The 21,237-nt window shown below is 47.0% G+C and overlaps 7 protein-coding genes across 7 annotated transcripts; 4 read left to right on the forward strand and 3 right to left on the reverse strand.

The window, feature by feature from the left end:
- Window positions 1-614: 614 nt before the first annotated feature.
- Window positions 615-2,004, reverse strand: N7537_009574 (putative monooxygenase; the record flags this gene model as incomplete). The annotated part of the gene is made up of 2 exons (XM_056900628.1): window positions 615-1,702; window positions 1,758-2,004. The coding sequence occupies 2 exons, from the start codon at window positions 2,002-2,004 to the stop codon at window positions 615-617; spliced, it is 1,335 nt and encodes a 444-aa protein (XP_056749296.1).
- A 1,103-nt stretch (window positions 2,005-3,107) lies between these two features.
- N7537_009575 (DUF3716 domain-containing protein) lies at window positions 3,108-4,123 on the forward strand (the record flags this gene model as incomplete). Its single annotated transcript, XM_056900629.1, has 2 exons — window positions 3,108-3,187; window positions 3,247-4,123. 2 exons carry the CDS (start codon window positions 3,108-3,110, stop codon window positions 4,121-4,123), a joined length of 957 nt encoding a protein of 318 aa, XP_056749297.1.
- Window positions 4,124-5,264: 1,141 nt separating this feature from the next.
- Window positions 5,265-8,101, reverse strand: N7537_009576 (uncharacterized protein; the record flags this gene model as incomplete). The annotated part of the gene is made up of 4 exons (XM_056900630.1): window positions 5,265-6,513; window positions 6,741-7,506; window positions 7,567-7,643; window positions 7,695-8,101. 4 exons carry the CDS (start codon window positions 8,099-8,101, stop codon window positions 5,265-5,267), a joined length of 2,499 nt encoding a protein of 832 aa, XP_056749298.1.
- Window positions 8,102-12,746: 4,645 nt separating this feature from the next.
- On the forward strand, window positions 12,747-13,014 carry N7537_009577 (uncharacterized protein; the record flags this gene model as incomplete). Its single annotated transcript, XM_056900631.1, has 2 exons — window positions 12,747-12,798; window positions 12,827-13,014. 2 exons carry the CDS (start codon window positions 12,747-12,749, stop codon window positions 13,012-13,014), a joined length of 240 nt encoding a protein of 79 aa, XP_056749299.1.
- A 1,331-nt stretch (window positions 13,015-14,345) lies between these two features.
- N7537_009578 (uncharacterized protein) lies at window positions 14,346-14,654 on the forward strand (the record flags this gene model as incomplete). Its single annotated transcript, XM_056900632.1, has 1 exon — window positions 14,346-14,654. One exon carries the CDS (start codon window positions 14,346-14,348, stop codon window positions 14,652-14,654), a length of 309 nt encoding a protein of 102 aa, XP_056749300.1.
- A 2,271-nt stretch (window positions 14,655-16,925) lies between these two features.
- Window positions 16,926-18,608, forward strand: N7537_009579 (uncharacterized protein; the record flags this gene model as incomplete). Its single annotated transcript, XM_056900633.1, has 1 exon — window positions 16,926-18,608. One exon carries the CDS (start codon window positions 16,926-16,928, stop codon window positions 18,606-18,608), a length of 1,683 nt encoding a protein of 560 aa, XP_056749301.1.
- A 300-nt stretch (window positions 18,609-18,908) lies between these two features.
- N7537_009580 (uncharacterized protein) lies at window positions 18,909-19,865 on the reverse strand (the record flags this gene model as incomplete). The annotated part of the gene is made up of 1 exon (XM_056900634.1): window positions 18,909-19,865. The coding sequence occupies one exon, from the start codon at window positions 19,863-19,865 to the stop codon at window positions 18,909-18,911; it is 957 nt and encodes a 318-aa protein (XP_056749302.1).
- Between the last annotated feature and the right edge of the window lie 1,372 nt (window positions 19,866-21,237).

Raw genomic sequence — 21,237 nt, forward strand, 5'->3', positions numbered from 1 at the left:
GTTCGCGTCGATGCTGATAGGCAAAGCCGGCCATCGCGCAGATTGTTTTGCGGCTCAACTACTACACCGACCCCAACGTTTCGGCATGCAAGAACTCTTCCAAAAGACTCTGGAAGACCTTTAAAGAGGCTACCTATAAACAGCTTCAACAAATCGAAAATCGAAAATCTTCATTTTTCGGAGCTATCGAACGTTGATTTGCGATTCAAATACCTTTACAAGAGAGTGCGGGTCTCGATAAATTGGGCAGCTAATATATGGACGATGGCTAAGAATGATTGTGGGAGTATAATTGCCCTTATATATGACATGGATGTGTCGTTGAAATTCCACGCTCGAGTACGCCCCGTCATTATATTCGGTACTATTGATCTAATTTATGGGACACATTATGTGCAGCCCAATTGAGCAGCCTTCATGCAAGTTTAGAGTGACGTGGTGTAATATCCCTGTAAAAATGAAAAGAAGTTTAGTACCATGTTCTTCAAGGAAAGAAAAGCGGGTGGTGTCATGATATTCTCATTTCTTCTGCTGCGTAGTTCAAAGGCCATAAGTATACAAAAAGAAAATATCCAATACGCAAGAAAAGGCCAAAAATAGATAAAGAAAAATGCTTACATTTGCGAGAAGTATTCATCGAAATTATCCGCGGCGACCTGGGTGCAATCGAAGCCGTAGATCTCACGCTGCACATCAGCATCAGCCCACTTATCAGGCACAGGTCCCTTGCCAGCACGAAGGGCAGCGAACTGTTTGTCACGCTCTTCCTTGGCAGCACCGTCACCCAGGTGCAAGGCACGACCGGAAGCGCTAGCCATGTCAACCAAAGCCTCAGCGCGACTCTTGCGGACTTTCTCATAAACACGGAGAGCCTTGTTGATAGACTGGGGTGTGGTATCGGGGAGCTTGGAGAGAACCACACCGAGAACAGCTCCGTCTTCAATAGCCTGGGCAGCACCCTGAGCCAGGTGGGGTAGGGTAGGGTGGCAAGCATCACCAACCAAGGCGACGGAGTCGTGAACCCAAGTAGGGAGCGGCTCGTGGACGCGCAGCTTCCACTCACAGACCTCGCCTTCGGGAACGTAGTTTAGCATGCGCTGGACCATGGGACAGAAATCAGCAAAGACGTCCATCATGGCAGGTTTGGAGCCCTTGGTGGTGTAGGTAGCGTTTGTAGCGGCTGCGAAGTTGGTGTCGGGCTGGGTGGTCGAGAGGTTGTAGATAGTATTGTTGGAGACAGCGTAGGCTATAATATGACGCTTTGCGCCAATCCAGCGGGTCACACGGTTGCTGTTGATGAGGGCCAAAAGCTCGGGATCGTCCTTGACCTGATCCTTGTGGATCATGATACGATAAGCAGCCTGCTGGGTGTCCTTGACACCAACGTCGATACCCAATCGCTTTAGCATCTCCACGCGGGTGACACTCTTAATACCATCCGCAGCGAGAAGCACATCACAATCGACCTTGAATGGAGCAGCTCCCTCGGTGCGGGGCCTAGCTGTGAACGATGGCCGAGGGCCGAAGGAGTCCACGTTATCTGCGTTAATTCCGAAGTGGAATTTGATTGACGAGTGCTGTTTGCAGCCGTTATATAGTCCGTTGGCTAGTGATGCACGGTGGCCAACCATGTGTTTATATCCGTATGCCTTTTCAATGTACCGCAGATCCACATATGCGTGCTCAGTATCCGTTGCGCCGTCTGTAGCCCTGGATTAGATCGCATTACATTGTTTGATTGGTAGATAGCAACATACCTCGCACTGATGTGTCTTCAATATTCACAGCCTCGGCCTCAATGCCCTTCCAGACACCGAGTCCATCCAAAACGCGGGCCATGTTAGGTGCCAATTGAATACCAGCCCCGACAAAGCCGAGGTCATTGGCATTTTCATAAACATCAATGTTCTTAAAGCCCTGCTGAGCAAGAGCCAAAGCAGAAGTCAGGCCACCCATACCCGCGCCCAAAATGGCGATTTGTAAATCTTGAGGTGCTCTCGTCATTTTACCCAGGGTGTGCGGAAACGATATATAGGTGACGAATATTAACACAACAAGGAATAAGACTATTTAAAATGCGTCAAAGGAAAGATATTTAAATAAAATAGCGCGAGGAATCTCTTTAAAAACAAGATCCTTAAAGGTGCAATGCCCGAGTGATCCTGCCATTTACATTTTGCTTCATGGCAGCGGAGTAAATCTTTCCCGCTTCTCCCACATTCTCCCCACACACCATCCCACGGGGGGTTTGAAGGGCCTCGCACGGCCTGGCAATTTCATCATTCTCTGCTTGGACTTTATCCGCTAGGAAATTTGATCCGATTCTCGTAAATCGGAGATACTTCCAAGGTTGACGTCCAGTACAGTTCCTCGTACAGTAGAATCTCGAGAAGCTTCCCCACAGTTTTGACCTCCGGACTTACCCCAGTGAAGCCGACAATCTTGCGGAGAAAGTCTAGTCCACGAGTTGCTGTCGAGGTTATAAACTGCCGACATTTGAATGGACCCGTCTGAAAGCTCGCATTTGGCTTCGGTATCAACCATGGGGCCTATCGTTCCCACACACAGTATTGATCACCCAAAAATAAACATTACAACAATTGAAGTCACCCTATGATGAGATCTAACACGAAATTCATCTCAAATTGAAGTTAGTTAGATCAAACCTTGGAAGAACTGCGCCATTGTTAACTGCCGATCATTATGGCCATGTTCAATAAAGGCTAAACCCCATGAGGAGTAGTGTTCCATATTAGGATTAGCGTATATCAAAGTATATGATAGCCCAGAGGATGCAGTAGGGCTATTTTCAATGGGTTGACTGCTTCAAGTCAGTGTAAGTTGAGACACAGACAGATAAATCGAATTGTGAGCTCTTTGTTGATCAAACATAATATAGGCAACAGAATGGAAGGCGGGTCCTCAACCCGAGAGCACATTGAGCAAACTTCTCTCATGATCTTCTTCAACCTTGACCACGAGCTCTGGTTTTTCGTTTCAGGTTGTTTTTCATCATATCCACATATTGCAAACTTGCACTTATACCTGTGGTAAGTTATTCCTGTCTCCCTTGATCTTTGTGAGTCTCTGGGTTTAGAAAATTAACGATGCCACTTCCTCTCACTAGGCTCACTCTCAAGTCATCCCTTTGGCCTATCTTCACGAAGGCCAGCATGGAAGGTACCAAGTAAGTTACCCTTTCCCTTCCTGGGTCAGCATTCTGAGTGCATATATTCATATCAATAGTCAAAACTTCAGCCGCAGAGGTCGGCTGACTGGCGGACAAACTTTCCTTCCTCCCAATCCAGCGCGAGGTGATGGGATGAGAGCACCTGGCCCATGGGCCATCCATATCCACAAACTGCCCTTTAGAGTGGCCAGAGACGGTGATATTCTGCAAGGGAGATATTTGAACGCCTTGAATGCGATGCCCAATCAGCGAGAGCCGTACCTGCGTCCTGGAATCAGTTTGTCGGCCCAAAACCTTCAGCGACAGATGAACGACAACTTGCCCCGCGTGGAAGCGGCATTGATGCAGGTCGTGGGCCAACAGAATGGGCTACAATGCACGAGATGCTTACAACGGTTTGGCATATTCTCCCAGTGTATCTCGGTTCGCAACATCGGTGGCCTTTCAGCTTGCGCCAACTGCCATTGGGAAGAAAGGGACGACTGTTGCCAATACGTGCAGATATCCAGTACTTTTCCTCCACCTACAGCTGGACCTGGTTTGATGAACCCTCATCAAGGTAACGCTTCCACAAACTTCCCTCAAACCCCCGCACGCAACCCCTTGCATTCTCACACCCACACTCCTCGCCCAGATGACGGCACAGCCGGCGCCACCATTATACGACCATTGCAGCGCCAGGAAATTACCAAGCACTTGGTTGCGCAGACGCGGCTGATGAGGCAAAGCCGAGGTATTGAACGTCAGCTGGAGGGACTTCGAGATCAACTGGCTGCAGCCAATGCTGCTACTACCACAACGGACCGACCATTGCAGCAGATCGTGGATGATATTCTTGCTGCTCATCGGGAGCTTGACCGCGGAATCTGGCGTAATGTCTACAATACTGTGCAAATGCTGAAATCTTTTCGATGGGGGTCGACCTCGTCTTGATTTCCCTAATCCTGAATGCAAACTAAATCTGATCCCATCCTTGGTTTCATCTCTTTATCCTAGGTTTACCTCTCGTTGTGCCAGTTCTTAGTTCTCGGCATTTTTCTGTCTGAATTCTTTTTTCCTTCTTCGCCTGCTTTGCACCTGGATCCAGCAATTATTTTTATTCAATGGAAATTATCAGTTCAAAACCACTCCAATATACAGTAGGATGTGAGTACGGCTTTACATCTTCGATGAGGTAACATAATGTACAATTCTGTTAATATGCACTATAATTCAGAGCTTATTCATCGTTCACTGGAGGAACAGATATTTCAGAGTATAGGTGGCAAGCAGCCTGGTAACGTTTTTAGAAAGTCGCACGCATATAACTCTACGTAGCTTGCAACAATTTTAATTAACAGCCGTCGGAAGAATATCATGTTGATGGGGGTAAATCTTATGGGATACATCCGGACCAATTTCGGGCTCGGAAACCCTGTTAAAATAATGTTGGTAGCGGAAGTTCCTCATCCACACCCTGTAACAGCTGCACAAGAAGCATGATATCTTCCAATCTGCTATCCCAATGAGCAAGCAATAGACTCAAATAGACTCAATGCATCGTGTGAGGATACAGGGCCTCTGAGCCCATCGGGGAGCTCGAGTTCCCGGGGAGGGGGGTGATCTTCTGCACAGGCAGACTGGCTATTTGATCTATTGCTAGCTGTGTTACACCCGAACATTAGCGTAGTGATTTGGGACTTGGCACTTTGACTCAGAGCTCACCGTCTATTTCGTGAGAAAGATGGCGTTGCATAAGTCCATTCAACGCAATCTTGTAATCTCTTGCGGAAGGATGCACATCAATCATGCGCTGCAAGGTCTCTGGACATTGGTTCCATGCAGCCGTGCGCCATTGTGGATCCGGTGTATCTAAGACTGTCGTCCACAAATATACTGGAGCGTTACCTTCATGTAAACCAAAGATACAGCGTCATTTTATGCTATCTGATAAATCGCTCTTTTTGGCAGGATTGGCAAGTACTAGCGTGTGCCTAGCTCCGCATCTTGCGACTTTTCATTTCTTTATTTGGTGATTAGTCTCTTGATCCCTGATATATGATGAACCTATTTCCTGTAGTGGCTAATATCTATTTTAGCGCGTGTCATTCGCTTCTCTCTCCAGGAGCAGTCTGACTGTGCTTTGATGGCCGCCGGCCGAGGCAGCTTGGAGCGCTGTTTTATAAACTCCCCCTTGGGCGTTAACATCAGCACCATAATCTATCAAAAGCTCCACAATGGAATCAAAACCTGCCCGTGATGCAGTTTGCAATGGATTGCCGTAGCGGCCCCCTTTCGCATTGACATCCGCCCCCCGAGCTATCAATAGCTGTACAACGTCCTTGTGGCCTTGAAATGAGGCAGCAGCGATTGAACTGTCAGCAAGGATGCTGTTGAGGGCCACTGAATCATTTCCTCGGAAATTGACGTCTGCGCCATGGTCTAAAAGTAACGTCACAATTTCCACGTTCCCCGAGGCGGCCGCCGCAACCAGGCTACTGCCAACAATCTTAGAGTCATTGCATCTTCCTGCGAAGCCTAAATCCAGCAGAATACGGAAGCTAGCTTCACCTCCGTTCACGGCGGCTGCATTCAGGGCCGAATAATGAAGGCCCTCATTGAGCTTAATCTCAGCGCCGTTCTGTAAGAGTAAACAGACAATTTGGTGGTGATTTTGGAACGCGGCTGCCTGGAGCGCGTTGCCAAAGAGTCCACCTCGTGCATTAACATCAACTCCTCGGTTTATGAGTGCTTCTGTGACAATGTATAGACCAAGGAGAGACGCGTAATAGAGGCTCTTGGGGACATCTTGCTCTCTTTTTGATAGATCGCGCCGATTCCAGTCATCCGGATCGTAGACGCGGAGCCAGTTAAGATAAGCCGCGCCTTGACTCTGGTCCATGAGCCGCAAGATGTCACAAAGGAAATTTTTAGTTGATTCTTCCCGGTAGCCTGCCTGGAAAGCAATATTTGCGTGGTCTTGCCAATGTGTCGCAGCGTAGCTGAGAAGGGGGAGCTTCGTAAATGATTTCAGCGAAAGACATTCAGGCTGATTCAACAGGAGTAGATAAGTGACGCATGCATGAGCCAGGTATTGATTTGCCGGTAGCTCCACAATATGGAAGGAGGATAAAGCCGTTGATTTGAGCTGACTAGACATCAAATACTCTTTAACAGAGTAGTGTGCAAGCCGCACTTCATCACCGTTAGATATCCGAATAAGACTCGAGCAAATAGTAAGAATATCCAATTCAGAAAACAGCCTGTCTTCCTCAGACAGAGCTATGACACCAGGCTTGATAATTAGTGTCTCTGCAATTTCAGCTAATCGGAGAGGTCGCACACTAAAGGCCAACCACTGAAGCACCTCGCACGCTTGTTTCTGGTAATGCGTATCTATTCTCGCCAGTATCATATCGTAAGTCTTCGCCAACGTTTTTGGCATCGATCGCAAAGTTTCTCTAACACTTCTGAGGGTGAGACAAGATCTCAGATGCTGCAGTTGGCACTCCACCCAACGAAACCTAATGCCATGAGAGATATCCTAGCAGGAGAGATAAACCAAACTCACATTCCATGAGAACCCGAAGTCAATGCGGCCTCTATTTCTGCTTTGACATGGTTTGGCCGCTCTCGCAACTTGGGATCCCTCGATAGAGAGTTGACCACATAGGTCCGAATGTCCATATTCACATCATCGAGTGACATGTAGATCACATTCTTTGAAACTTGTCCTAAAGCGGAACGACTGATCTCCGTAGTGTCACGACTTGTGGCCAATATACTATATCCTGCGTGAGAGCGAACAAGATTAGAAATCAAGTTCATAATCCCTTGCCGTTCGCCACATTCGTCTAATGCATCCAGGATTAGATACACTCGGCGAAATTTTTCAGTAGTTGCATGAAAAACTTTCAACAATTTCTCTCCACGCAACCTGCCCCGGTGCTCTTTGAAATCGTCACAAAGCGACCTGAACTGAACAGGCAGCTTCTCTTGTTGATACACCAACTGAACGATGATCGAAAGTAGAAGTCCTTCCACGCTTTGCTTGTGCTCCTCGTGAAAATCAAAATAAAAATACGCAAGCCCAACACCCGATTTTCCGATCACGTGGGACCTGACGCGTTCGATTGCTGCAGAACAGAGGACAGTTTTACCGCACCCGGGGATTCCAGATAGTAGAAGAATAGAAGGCGAGTTGAGCCAGCGGTTGAAGCGTTCTGAGTCTACGAGCCACGAGCAGGTATTCGGCTCATATAGTTCACATGCCGTTCTATGATTAGTCGACGGGTCAGGTGCGGAAAGCAACTGCAAGGCTTCATCGAATTGTAATTCTGCGTATGTTAGAACTAGCGTTATATTAAAGAAATGTAGAATAGTTAGACTTGACCGACCGGTTTTTGCAATAGCTAAATGATCAATACCGATCTGCAAACTCTTGATTCTCTCCGTGATTGCTTGAGACATCCTCCTGTATAATCAACATTAGGGTCTCATCAAGGGAAGGGATTTGTGGGCCCACAATTGAATATCTTGTAATGTAAGGCTAAGCGACATCTTATGTCGCTCAACTGCCGCAAGGGTCTCGCGCACTTCCTTTTCGTGAAAGGGCCAAGCTAAACCCCCTTTCAGTTTCGACCTCCCATCACTATTCAACCTTGCCTTCAGAGGCACTAGCGTCTTTTCAAGGCCAGCCATGATTCTGGCGAGACCTTCAAGGCTCCCAGCCGCGGGTAGCAGATCTTCTTGGGTATGAGGTTGAACTAGCTCTTGCAGCGTTGCAAGGACAACGGTGGTATCGCGTATCTCGGCTGATAACTTTTTTTTATCGTCCGATGCATTTAATGTATCATTGATGTATTTCACCAACGACGTAGTCAAGCCAAGAAGAGCAGTAATGCTAGCCGCAACACTTAAAGGGTCTGTCATGATGGAGCGGGTGAGAATAGAAGTTTCTGCTGCTAGTGAATTACGCTCGCTGCTAAAAGATAAGGAGCAAAATATGTCTTCCTTGAACAACGAACGTCGACACTAGTAGTCGACGGAGTTTCGCAAGGGCCTGAGGATCGCAGCACTATGGATCGTGCTGTCCCAAACGTTCACGGCTGAGGAAGACTTCCCGAAGTCCCACAAGCGAGTTAGAGATGCAAGATCTTAGTCACGAGGATAAAATAGTGGGTTAATCAAAGATAGATTGGATGATTAGGGAACGAAGTTCTGAACTGGCAGGGTGGAAGATAATGTCTGTAAGCTCAGTCATCTGCCAAACAGTTTGGGGCTAACGTACTGTCAGCCTAAAATCACCCGTGGTGGACCTCGTCAGCGTGCCCCGCCTATCTATTCCCACCTTCGCTCACTCAACTGTCGAACTCATATCGTCGCATCCTTTCACAACTTGTATTTCCTACAAGTTCTCCCACTTTCGTCTTTGGGTAGGTACATCACAGGGATTAGACTTACATTAATCGAGCTCACCAATCACCATTATTAGATAACCAATACATATTTCCAACTGAAACCCATTCGTTCTTTCATTCTCACGCCCACTCATCAGATGAGCTGTTCAAAGTGCGATTTCAACAATGTCTCGACGGCGGCCACATGCGAGAAATGCGGGGCTGAATTGGTGGTCACACTTCACCGACTATTTGATGAACCTGGAGAATAAAAGCGCCTGGCCGCTTTAGTAGAATTATTGGCATCAGAACATAAGGTGGATGACTGGATACGGATATGTGTTTAAGAGTGATAGATTAATGTTATGGGAGAAGTAGGCGGTCTAGGCTACGCACAGTTGAAATAGTGATTCTCAGATGAGTTTAACCTGTGATTCCCCGCCCACCTGTCTGGTCTCAGAGAGAAACAGGGTGACAATCCTTAGCCTGTTCTCGCCCGCTCTTGCCCCATTCTCACCTCTATCATCCCGGTCTCCAGACTTCTCACTCATTTCACCTATACTCACCTGTCACTGTGTGAGAGCGTACCGTTCTAGACAATATAGATCTGGTCTTGTTATTACTGTCAATAAACAAGGTGTTACATTAGTTATCCTGTCTTTTTATCGCTGAAACATGTGACTTTCTTACTATGCATTTTGCTTATTAATTGATTATATCCAACCAGGCTTGAATTTCATCTTCAGAGGATCGTCCACATCAACAAAAGACACCACCATTGGCAATGTGGACCACCACCCACACATGTGAGAGATATGTTAGAATAAAACCAACCGAGCTGTTTTTCTTTGGGAAGAATGTGTATTGAATCATGGTGTAGAATAGGCCTAGAATTCAACGTTCAGATTAGACCCCGTTTTTAGACCAGCCCTTATCTCGAGGTAACATTTTATTATTTTAGTAGACTCGAAATCATTTATCAGTTAGATTTATATATCACGTTTAAAAACGCGAGAAAACGCATGATTTACACAATGTATAAAATATAACTAGAGGTTCACGTAGTACTCTCGCATAGATCCGGAATATATATCTAGCATCGAAATATTAATATCAACCTTTCTCGACCTCTACCCGTCGAATTCTATTTAAAATTGAAAAATATACTCGTGTAGCTATTATAAATTCTAAATTTAAGCTCGATACAATTAGTAGAAGATAAGCATACAGCGATTATAAGACACCGGTTTGTAAGTGTTAAGACCCCCTTAAATAGGCTGTAATGGGGGCCTTACGGACCATCCTCTCATCTTCTCTTCTTCCTATGTTGATTCCCTGTTCATAAAATAAGTATCGATGGTCCAGCCTATTCATTTCTACTCGCCCTATTTGTCATGCCAACCTAAATGCGTCGAGATATACACTCTTCTCACTTCAACTGACGCATTGTGGTTTAGTAAGGAGACGGGGATCCTAGGTGAGTTGTCTATAAATACATTCATCCGATGTTCGATGACCAATCAATGTCTCCGTGGCGCAATTGGTTAGCGCGTCCGACTGTTAATCGGGAGGTTGGAAGTTCAAGCCTTCCCGGGGACGTTTCTTTTTTTCGGTTTTTTTCGTGGATTCTATGAAATCCATTTCCCTTTTTTAAATGCTGTTTTTGTTTAGTATTACAGTTGGAATGGGGCGGGTAATAATGGCTTCAACATACATACAAATTGGCTTTTCCATGTATAACAAGTCATCAACCAACACAACAACACAGGCCAACCCCCAAGTATTCTTTCTTCTAGAATGTCTCGCACTCCACCGGAAAAAGGGACTTTAAACGAGCTGGACAGTCCAACTGGATGGCGCATTTGCAGCTATCTGTACGAAAACAGAAGCTAACTTCGAGCAAACCTTTCTTTTACAACTGATGCGCACATAATATCTTGCGTTAAAAGCCAATAATATTTTCAACCCACGCAAATCATTTGATACTATTGGGCTCCTCCTTGAAAATACAGCCCCCTTAAAGGGGGTGGGGGGAGGGGAAGAACCTTGGGGATTTCAGTCCAGTAGCCACAACCAGATTTCCATCAGGGCTAGGACTCAATGTAAAGTAGTGTGTTGCCTTCGCGTAGGCCTGATATCCGTAGACAAATTGCCGTCTTACCGTCGCCGGTAAACCACTGGCAGTCAGTGTTTGCATTCAAGCTAGTAGTTCTCACCTCCTTACTATAACGTATAGCATCGAAGCCGAGTTCTGACATGAAAGCAAAGACTAGGCCGTCAAGCAGGGCTACTGTCTTGTATCTTTTTATTGTAACATAGACCTTGGTCCACTTTCCATATCTACGAGCTCTCTATCGCTAGTTGCATATCGTGGTTATTATCCTTGCTACTCAGGTCCACGTCTATGCTGTCAGTCTCCGCGGCTGACCTTCCGTTACACAGTGATATGTAGAATAGACTAGAGCTGGTGATCATGATTGATGAAATCAAAAGATCAAATCCGATGCATGTTTTGTTTGTACCCTGGTCACGTTATCCGCACAGCCCTAGTTGCTGACTGATGGAACAGGGTGTGAAGAAATAACCAACATAATATATCGAAACATTGATATGGGTGTGAAATAAGGCTTGATCCGATGACCAGACCAAGCTCCAGCACAGCTAGCATCCAAGCCGCTGGGCTTTGGCTACCACTCACATAGGTTAATATCATGGTACAAATTACAATATAACACCAGTCGATTCCTCGAAATCGGTAATTGATACATGGGTACAGGCGGCTACGATAAACATAGATCTAAGTTAATAAGGTATCATTTTAGAGATTTGAACTAGGTGGCATTCTCCATCATTTCTCTATTTGGCTATCTATAAGGCCTTCCTTGTTGTCTCCCTATATATATGAGTAATTCACTTTAAGATCACATCTTAATTCTCTCGGTTTTGTTTTGATACCTCGTATATGTACATGCAAATATAGTACCCAACGAGCCTATCAGTGAATATAACAAAATGGGATTCTTCAAAGGTTCATTTAAACAACACTTGTTATCTCCAACTTCACTTTTTGACAACCCCACATAATGCTCGGCGACCTATGAATGCATAAATTACGGTTTAAGAGTGGAGACCAATTCATAATGGGTGAATTCAAGTCTATTTATGTACATCAAATCAACGGAAAACAATTATAGTTTAGGATGCTGAGCTATATTTTCAAACATGACTCTGCCAATGATTTTCTCAACGCGCAGATACATATCAAACCTGATGATATCAAAGGCTTATATATTTACAAACTACGTTTAGTTGACCATTGTTGTTTGTGCTGTCCAACCCTTTGTTCTTTGTTTGACTCACATATATAAGAGGCATTTCACTCAACTGGCATAACCCAACTTTAATTTATCCTCAGTTACCACCCCAGACTATCATTACAGTTCCAGTTTGGATTTTCTATATTAATATAATGACTTTGGGTCGTTATTGCATTGTATTTTTTGAACATGGTTTTGTGCCCAGCGTAAATTGCCTCTGCGTCACTTCCATCTTTTCGCGTTCAGGGCCTTTGCCAATTATAAGCGGCATGTCCAACGAGGAACTTTCAAGAGGGCAAATGCAAACCTGTAAATGTACGGAAAAATAAAAGAACAAAAGAGCATCATTTAATGGAAACAACAGGCCTCGAACTCGCTCTCCGGTGGTGATATTGAAGCCGAGAATGAACCGTTGGAAAACGATGAAGAAGCCAGAGATGGAGATCAGGGATGGAATCTTGCTCCTGCCAGTTTTGGACTTCTCATCCAACAAATATTGCTTCACCCTCTACTTCTTTCTTTTTACCTTGTCTTTTATCAGTCGGTCATTCTTACTTCTCACTTTTGTCTACACTATCCAACCAACGCTTCTTGTTGAGCTCAGACCTTACACCCACACCTCAAGCGAGTTTTCCAGTCCTCAAAAGACGCTCCCGATAATAACTGAATAATAGTCATTATTCCCAAACTTACCTTGAACGAGCCTTACTGTTGAAGAGTGTCTTATTTCAAAGTTAGAAAGCTCAATCAACACTACTTGAAGATACCTTGGGCCACCCAAGCTAACAAGATCTAGGATGGCCTAATTTTAGATTCGGTCACTCGATGATTCAGAGCTGGAGATTTTAGTAGACCTTTGTTATGGAGCCACTGTGTATACTAGGCTACGCTCCTGTCTCCACCAAGAAGCGAGGTTTGTCGACGTCTTACTAGGTGACTAGGGTTCTCCCAACAGGGACTTAACCTCGCAAGCTTTTGGGCCGTTCTCAGGTTAATTTCACGTCGGATGGAAGCTTTGAATGAGGACTTTATCCCGTGGGTGTCTGAAGAAGAACAAGACCGGAAGACGTTTGAAGGGTGTGGGGAGGTGTTGACACATGATATGAATACCTACTCGATTCTCAAATGATCCATAGACTACGGCGTACTCTACCCTCAACCGATTATAGGTGACACTTCATAATTATATCCTGCACTTAAGCCTTCTCCTGTATGTTATTATTTCGAGACATGAGCTCATGCACTGCTGAGACACTAGAGCTCTTAGTCCAAACAAATACCAGTCCTTAACTCACCACAATACAAAGGCCTTCTCACTCTCTTCCTTTCCTTTTCGTTTCCCCCTATTTACACTGCCTAAACAACCTTTCTCGGTCACATAAAACCCCACAACTGACAACTACATGACCACACTCTCATTATAGCTCCCAGCAGTTTCAATGGCCTTGTTGATGAGAACTGAGTGAAAGTTAAATTCCCAGCATTTCCCCTGTTGCTGCAGTGCTAACAATACATAGAAATGCCGGGATTCCCAATTCGCTCGCTCGATGATTCCGAGTCGGACGTCCTAATGGACCTCCGTTACCGCACCACTCGACGGATCCAGAGAGATACCCCAATTTTGCGAAGCGCGACTCCTCCACACGGCATTCCAGGCGTTGGTAGATCTCCTACCATGCGAACTTGATTCCACATGGCTTTGTGCCATTGCCAGGTCCATGATACATCGGATGGAATCATTGAGCTTCGCTTTCTTTCTTTCTTTCTTTCTTTGTTCTTGCATACTAGTCTAGACGAGAATTCCTCGGAGCCCGGATAAAGCTATACATGGGATGGATGGGCTCAGACTCTAGGCCAGGCTCCCTTATAGGGTTGTCTCCTACCCCACTGTCGCAGGTAGCAAACCCAGATATCCAGACCTCTGGTCTTCCAGTCTAGCACCCTGCGTCGATCGCTATCTCTGTCTCTATTCCAAGAATGCACCGTCTGTGCTTTCTGGTCTTCGGAGGGTCCAGTACAGTGGTAACTTAAACGACGAGACATACTTGACCTTTTTGAATTGACGAGGATTATATGAATGTTTCATGCAAACACCAAATGAGAGGTTCTCGTTGCTTTTTTGTTAACGTTGAAGCCCCCCTCTTCCTGTAATTTTGTGCCATTTCCACATCTATCCAAGTCTTCCACCATCCTTGTACTCTCAACAACCCGCACCACTCACATTTCTGCACTGTGTAATTCCACACAGCTGAGTTACCAGTAAGTTGCCCCAGCCTATAACAACAGTGTGTAATGACTTAAAGCTAACCCAATGTCTTTCTCGAAGTTTTCTCTGCGACGTTATCTTCTTCTTTTTTGTCTCTTTTGCCTAGGAGCCCGTTGGGATTTTACAAGTCAGCCGGATATCTCTCAGTTTCACTTCAAGCAATCTTCACAATACAAAGCTGACAATACATAGCTATGTCAGAAGGCTCCCCGATCCTTTCCCTCAACGATACCGAGTTAGAAGTCCTGATGGACATCCATCATCAAGATATCGAACGGGCCGCTGTTCGCGACAAGCTCCTTCAGGAATTCTGGGACACCATTGTCGTCTACCAGGAGCTGATGACATTTGGCCTCAGCTTCCTAGATCCCCAGCACGTCGATATCCTCTTCAATCTTATCAATCACCGAATGGAGACATTTTACGAAACGATGACTGTTCTGAATGAAGAAGAGAACTTGGATAATCAGATCTTCGGACTAGTTTGGGCAGGGCTTTTCTGATTGGAAATTTATTATCAACATCCCAAGAGCGGCATAGCCGATGTCGCGACTTACCCATCTACTGTCCGGGTGACCAGGAATTATTCGTTTTGAGCCAATACAAAGTTCTTTATTCTCATATCAAACAGTCTCACAAACGTCTGGCTTGAACACGCTGTAACCCGTCGGCTGCTGATATCAGCCGTCAGCCAGAATATCTAGCCTCCGGTAGATAGATTAATACATCATCTTTACCTTCCCCTAGCTTTCAGGCTTACAACTGGTAGCACGTCTCTGGCGACGCCAGCACATTTTTTGACGACAGTGTGTTTCGCCTGTCATCAGCATTTTCTTTTAAACAGCATCATAAACGACACGTGAACGTTTCGTCAGGCCGTCGCCCTTGGTGGTTGGACACTCATCTCCTCCACCATCACCTTGCTCGAATCAAATCGAATCAGATCGGAGGAACCCGCAGTCACAGACGACGACTGACAACGATCCGTCTGTCCGTACACTACGGCGTTCATTCCTTTACTGCCCGAGGACGCTCAGTCCTCAAGGTGTCAACAGGAACGGTGACGTCACCGTTACCCCTGTACCTGCAGTTTGCGTCAGCCCTACGACTATACCCATGACGGAACAGGTAGAGCCGACGGGGTACACACGCCCTACATGAAATTTGTGGACTTTATTTTTTACTGGTCTCATAAGGAAGATGGACTATCCTCACACTGCTCTCACCCTTCTCTCTGTCTGTAGTATACCTGAAATGTAGGGTGAAACAGAGGTGAAATACATAGCAGACCCTTCTTCGATTCACTCGTTGAATTACAACTAGCTGAAGCTCCAATGAAGTATACGTGCGAAGGCGAATACAGTATTCCATACGCATGAAACTAATAAAATCGCATTCCTTGGCCGAGTCGGATAGACAGGGTAATTTCGCCTCTGCCTTCATTTTCTCTTCACTTTCAACGTTGGCACTTTCTGTAGCAGACGAAGGTATTAATATATAGCAATGGTGAGTCCTTGCTATGAGGGTTGCTTTGGGTGATGAGCTGCCTCACCCTAAGGTCAGTTAGCTCACTTAACGAGACTTGAGGATCTCTCTGGTGCTCAAAGCTAACAAAATACAGCCATACCTGAATCGCAAATTAGGCTGAGAGGCGGGTATCACACCTATTCCTGAGCACGAGCTTACCGTGTCATATCCAATATGAAGACACGCATGACGATTACCCACACTATTATGTCCTTTCGTCAGGAACATACAGAAGAGACAATCAGCTTCAGACAGGTATGAACAGAAGGCCGGTAAACCACGTTGCAATTGAGATCTTTTTTTGACACTTCAAATTCACCCACAATATGCAACAGTGTCTGGTAGATAGCCAATCCGCTCATACACTAATGATGTGCTGGAGGCTCTTGTGGAACTCCGTTACCGCATCTCAAGTGTCCCAATGTCCGCTCATTTTCTGTCAAAATGTCGAGAGATCACACCCGCTGATGTGGTGATGATTGGACCTATGCTTATTAAATCTAGGCATCTGCTACGAGCTATCAAAAGCACTGTAGACTTCCCGCAACAGATCCCGAGATAAATCTATTTTTCCTTGGTGCTTTGTTTACTTCTTATGGCTTCATTCCCAAGATTGCCGATTTGTCTCCTGCGTGTTATAGTTACCCTAGCTAGTTGATGACAATGTATCCTTAAACACCATTCCTAGGTCTAATGGAATCAGGTTCTCCTTTACTACAAACACGAATAGTCGGCCACTTATGCGGCCTTCTCATGTCTTACTAGATGTTTTTTTAGATATCCTTTGAGATGTCTGTCTACTTGTATACGAAAGCCGTAAAAAAAACATACTTTTTGATTCCGAGACCCAAATGAGTACGCAACCACAGCAGTACATCCCGAAGGCTTTCGGGAGAAATCGATTGCACCACTTCGGGAATAATGAAGTCATCCCTTGAGTTGGCTTGAGGTCGACCTACCTAGATAAGTGTACCTGTAATACATAATATTTCTGGCCATGGATTATGTCCACTATCCAACTCGGCCGACCTGACTCTCCACTCGCCATTGCTTATCTCCTAGTGTCGGGCCGAACTACCAGAAAGTGGATAGCCACGAATTGATGACGCGGCTTTCTATAGTACGTTATTGTAGCCTGATATATGAACGGAGCTTTTTCCGCCAATGCAGCCGGATCTACGATCTGATAAAATTTTCCAATATAGTCGATTTTTTCACACTTCTATCAGAGTAGTGTCTCTTCCAGAATGCGGCCACCATCACTCATCCCGCTATGCGGGCTTCTAGGCTTATCAACGGCCTTCTCAAAGGCCCCAGACAACGAAACCCCGATCAAAAATGAAAATTACATCTTCAACGTGATCCAGGATTCAATGCGCCAGTGGGGATCGTCTCTACACCACAACGGCGTCTCGTTCTTCCTCGCGAGTGTTCCCGCCGGTACACAATTCTACCACGGAACCTCCAAGGCCACCCCGGTGAATGGCACCGAGTGGTTGGCGTTCGAGCCCGAACATGCCATGGTCTTCGCCCGGCCCCGACGCGGGCCCCCGCCACACTTACCCTCCGATGATGATACCGAGCCACAGGTTGGAGGCCATGGTGAGCTGCGGAAGCGGGAACACCAGGACACAGATGAGAAACATCATGGCCCGCCAGGTGGTCGCCCACCAAAGGCACTCGATGATAATGAGTCCGGGTATTTGCATACGTACGCTGCTGCCAAGGATCTCCGCCTTTTGTATCTCGACGGTATGTCTGCTGCCAAGACATCGAAGGGAACCCTTGATTCTCAGGATGCGATTTTGTTCAACGGCGCGCTAGATGATTCTCCGAGTCGGGGTAATGGGCAAGAGAGCGAACGCGCCAGACTAGCTTGCGAGATGGCCGAGAAGGAATGGGAGGGTTGCATTGACGGTGTGCTGCGCATGGAAGCTGGCTTTGAGATTATCCTGTGTGACTTTGACCGCGACTTAACTCCTGTGAGAATCACACAGGTTAAGCAGAACTCTGAGGAACAACGGGGTAACCGTGAACATGGTGGCTGGGATGGTCCTCACAAAGAGGGTGATGACAAGCACCACAACGGTCATGGCCCAAGGACGGAGGATGATGATGGAAAGCGACACGGCCCCGGTGGCCCCGGTGGTCCTGGTGGTCCTGGAGGACCTCCCCACCGCGGGCCTGGAGGCGGCCTCGACTCATCGCGGTGGATGCGCGCAATCACCGCACGCTACAACGGAATCGGTGGAAACCGTGTTTCGCTGAACTTCAACCACTTTGTGACAGCCTTCTCTCACAATGTCGACCTCTTCCAAGACAATTCAACCCTCCCCCGACTTACCAGCCTCTCTCCTGGAAGTCGCGCTTTCCTTCTTACCGAAGTCACACGTCTAATCTTGACGCAGAATCCTGCCGATGTCAGCGAGGACTGGCAGGCGATTACGGATATGATCGTGACTCGGTACAGTAAGGAGCTGTCATACTTTATTTCCGGTAGCATTGATTCAATCGAGCGGCTACAGGCTGAGATTGAGCGTGTTCTGTCTCCGTTCATTGACTACAGTGATCGGGATGATGATGCTGAGAGTGAGCGTTGTGCGACTCAGTTCTTGCCGTCGGGATCTTTGGAAAGTGGCGGTCTTGCGGCGCAGGCTGTTCACGGTGTTGCTCACAAAATCTGCTCGTCTTTGATTGAGGCAAGGAAGGAAAAGGAGCTTGAGTCTGCGGTTCAGGTTGTTCGGGATCTGGTTGGTTATCTGGATTGGGCGACGTGGAAGGAGTGCAGTGGCTGTGCGGCGAATGAGATTTGTGTCGTGCCCATTTGGCCCATGGGTACGATCCAGGACTATGAGAACCCTCAGTGCAAGGATGCATCACACCCATACGATCAAGGCGGAGAGAGTTACTGGGGTGGAATGCGCCACTGAACGATCTACTGTAGATCACGAATCCATTTTCAAGTTCGGGGTTTGAAACCCCTTACAACCGGACTTTTTTTGTTTTGGACATAATTAGCTTAATTCAGAGATATAGAACATTTTTCGAGGATATATACACTATACAAAACATAATAATGCTCAAGAAGTAGGTAGAAGGGGGACCATTGGGTTCGTTATTGTTGCATGCGCTAGTTCCAAAGCAAACCACGGCGTCGTATTCCCTTTATATAAAAATATGAGATTGGTGAATGGTAGAAGAGAACGATCATCCCATCAAGGGTAGAAAATTTACTGGGAGGCAGCGCCCTTAGCGGAGGAGACGATGGAGCCGACGGCAGTGCCAACGCTGCCGAGGCCAAGAGTGGAGAGAAGACCCTGGACAGCGCCGTTAACCTTAACCAAAAGGACGGAAGCCTTGTCCTCGGCATTGACAGCAATGAAGTCAGCACCGGGGATGCTGGGGATCTTGGACTTGAGCTCGGAGACGGAGGGAGCCATGGCGACAACGTTGCCAATGGGGCCCTGAACGGTGGAGAGGTCAAGACCGCTGAGGAGACCGAGGACGGTAGGCTCAACCTGGACGAGAAGGTCCTTGCCACCAGCGAGGCCGTTCACGTCAGTAATGGAGAGAACATTCTGGAGAGGGTCGGCACGCTTGACGTTGCCGGTGATGGACTCAAGGCCGCCAACAATGGAGCCGAGAAGGCTGCCAACCTCGCCGAGGCCGAGGCTGGAGAGGAGATCAACAACTTCCTGGGTCAACTTGATGAGGGCGGCGTTGCCATTCTCGAGGACGGCGGTGACGTGGGTGAGGCCGGAGCTGCTGCTGGTGTCGAGCTGGTCGACGGACTCAGCGGTCTGGACGACCTGGCCAACGGGCTTCTCGAGAGTGCTAAGGGGCAGCTTGCTCATAAGGCTCTGGAGCTCGGACTCGGCCATCATCTTGAAGTTTGAGGTTCCGGCCTGGTTGAGGATGGAAAGAACCTGCCCGGCGCCGGCGCCGGCGCCCTCGGTCATGCCGGAGACGGCGCCGGTAGGGGTGGGAATCGAGGATGCGGCGGCACCGGAGCAGGTGGGGATCAGAGATACCACGGGCAGAGGGATGCCAGAGGGGACGACGCCGGAGGGCAGGCAAGAGGGAATTCCAGAAGGCAAAGAGCCGGTGGTGCCCGAAGGGATGATGTTGGCGGGCAAGGCCATAGCAGTTGAGGCCAAAAGGGCAGCGGAGAAGGCGAAAGACTTCATCTTGTCGTTTAGTGAGTGGAATAAGTTCAAAGACTTGTTTGGTACAAATGAATGGACGGTATAAACCGAGATTAAGGAATGACTTGGTAAGGAATGACAAGAAGAAAGTTCTTAGAGTTCAAACATCACGGCAAGACGTCTTGGGTTATATACGATAACTGTTGGTAGGGGATCAGCGTTGATACGAGTCCGACCCCTCGTCTGTTGACGTGTTGGGTGTACTCCTGAGCTAACAGATGCCTTGATAGAGGGGCTGCTCGTCTCGCAAATGAGTCCGATGGGGAATGGAGCAATAGCGTCCCAGTTTCATCTCCCAAGACGTAAGCTTCACGCTGAGTGGCCAACGAAGCCGCCGCCACATAAAATTGGATCAGACACACAGTTTTAGTTCCGCTATAAGCTTCATACGAGGCCCATCTTCATTAGCCACTTTGCAGATCATCCACTCGACTCTAAAACAAAGCCGGGGGTAGTTCCCGAACTGTCAGGGTAAGGCCAAGACATCGATGACATCGTCATTTTTGCGGTCAAATCCAGCTCATTTTTGAGACGAGAAAGCCCCCTAGTCGAGACATAAAAAAAAAGCATCCCAATTATAGGGACACATCGCCAGATATTCTCTTTGGCCTTCAAAGTATTCCGGGCTCCATACCACCATGGCAATGAGGGCTCCGACCTCCAATTCACTGGCGCTTGTTATTGATAGCGTCGTAGGGAGTAAACCTTAGAAGTCAACCGGGGATCGACACACCAACCTTACTAGTCGAAATGGTTAATGATTGGTGGTCTCCTCTACTAAGGTCCCTTAAGATCAGCAGTCTATCTGCCAAATCAATTTGTAAGAAGAAGGTTAAACTCCACGTGGGCAATATTAACGCTGATTATAATCTTAGTCCCCCACAGTGGGTGGGCTTGATGCCCGTGAGTCCGTGAGTCCGTGAGTCCGTTAATTGCTGTTAGTCGCGGTGAGTTATTTGTTTGCCGGCAGAGTGCCGGATTAAGCATTGGTAATGATATCACCAGTTCAGATCTCCTCAGGGGATTGACAGGGGTAACAGGGGTACGCAGCTGTTTGCCTGAATTCTTTGATGAAATAATGTAGAAAAGAAAGGAACGGCCCTGGAAATACCTCACCTTTGGACCCTCTTTTTTCAAGCAAAAAAAAAGACACACCCATGGTTAGGTGGGGGACAAAAGATTCAATGCTGATATTCGTTATCATCAGTCTGTTGGATAAGTGGGAAGGTCAATCCACAATACAATGTGAATCGTGGTGGTTCCACTTCTGCTAAAGCGGAGGGTCGACCGACGAGCATTTTGTGATTCTGCCGCGGGGGGAGCTGACGCTCGCCTTCCGTAGGCGTCGCCGCCA

This window comes from Penicillium hordei (genome assembly GCF_028827395.1).
Source record: "Penicillium hordei strain IBT 12815 chromosome Unknown utg000005l_segment0_segment0, whole genome shotgun sequence".
NCBI lineage: Eukaryota > Fungi > Ascomycota > Eurotiomycetes > Eurotiales > Aspergillaceae > Penicillium > Penicillium hordei.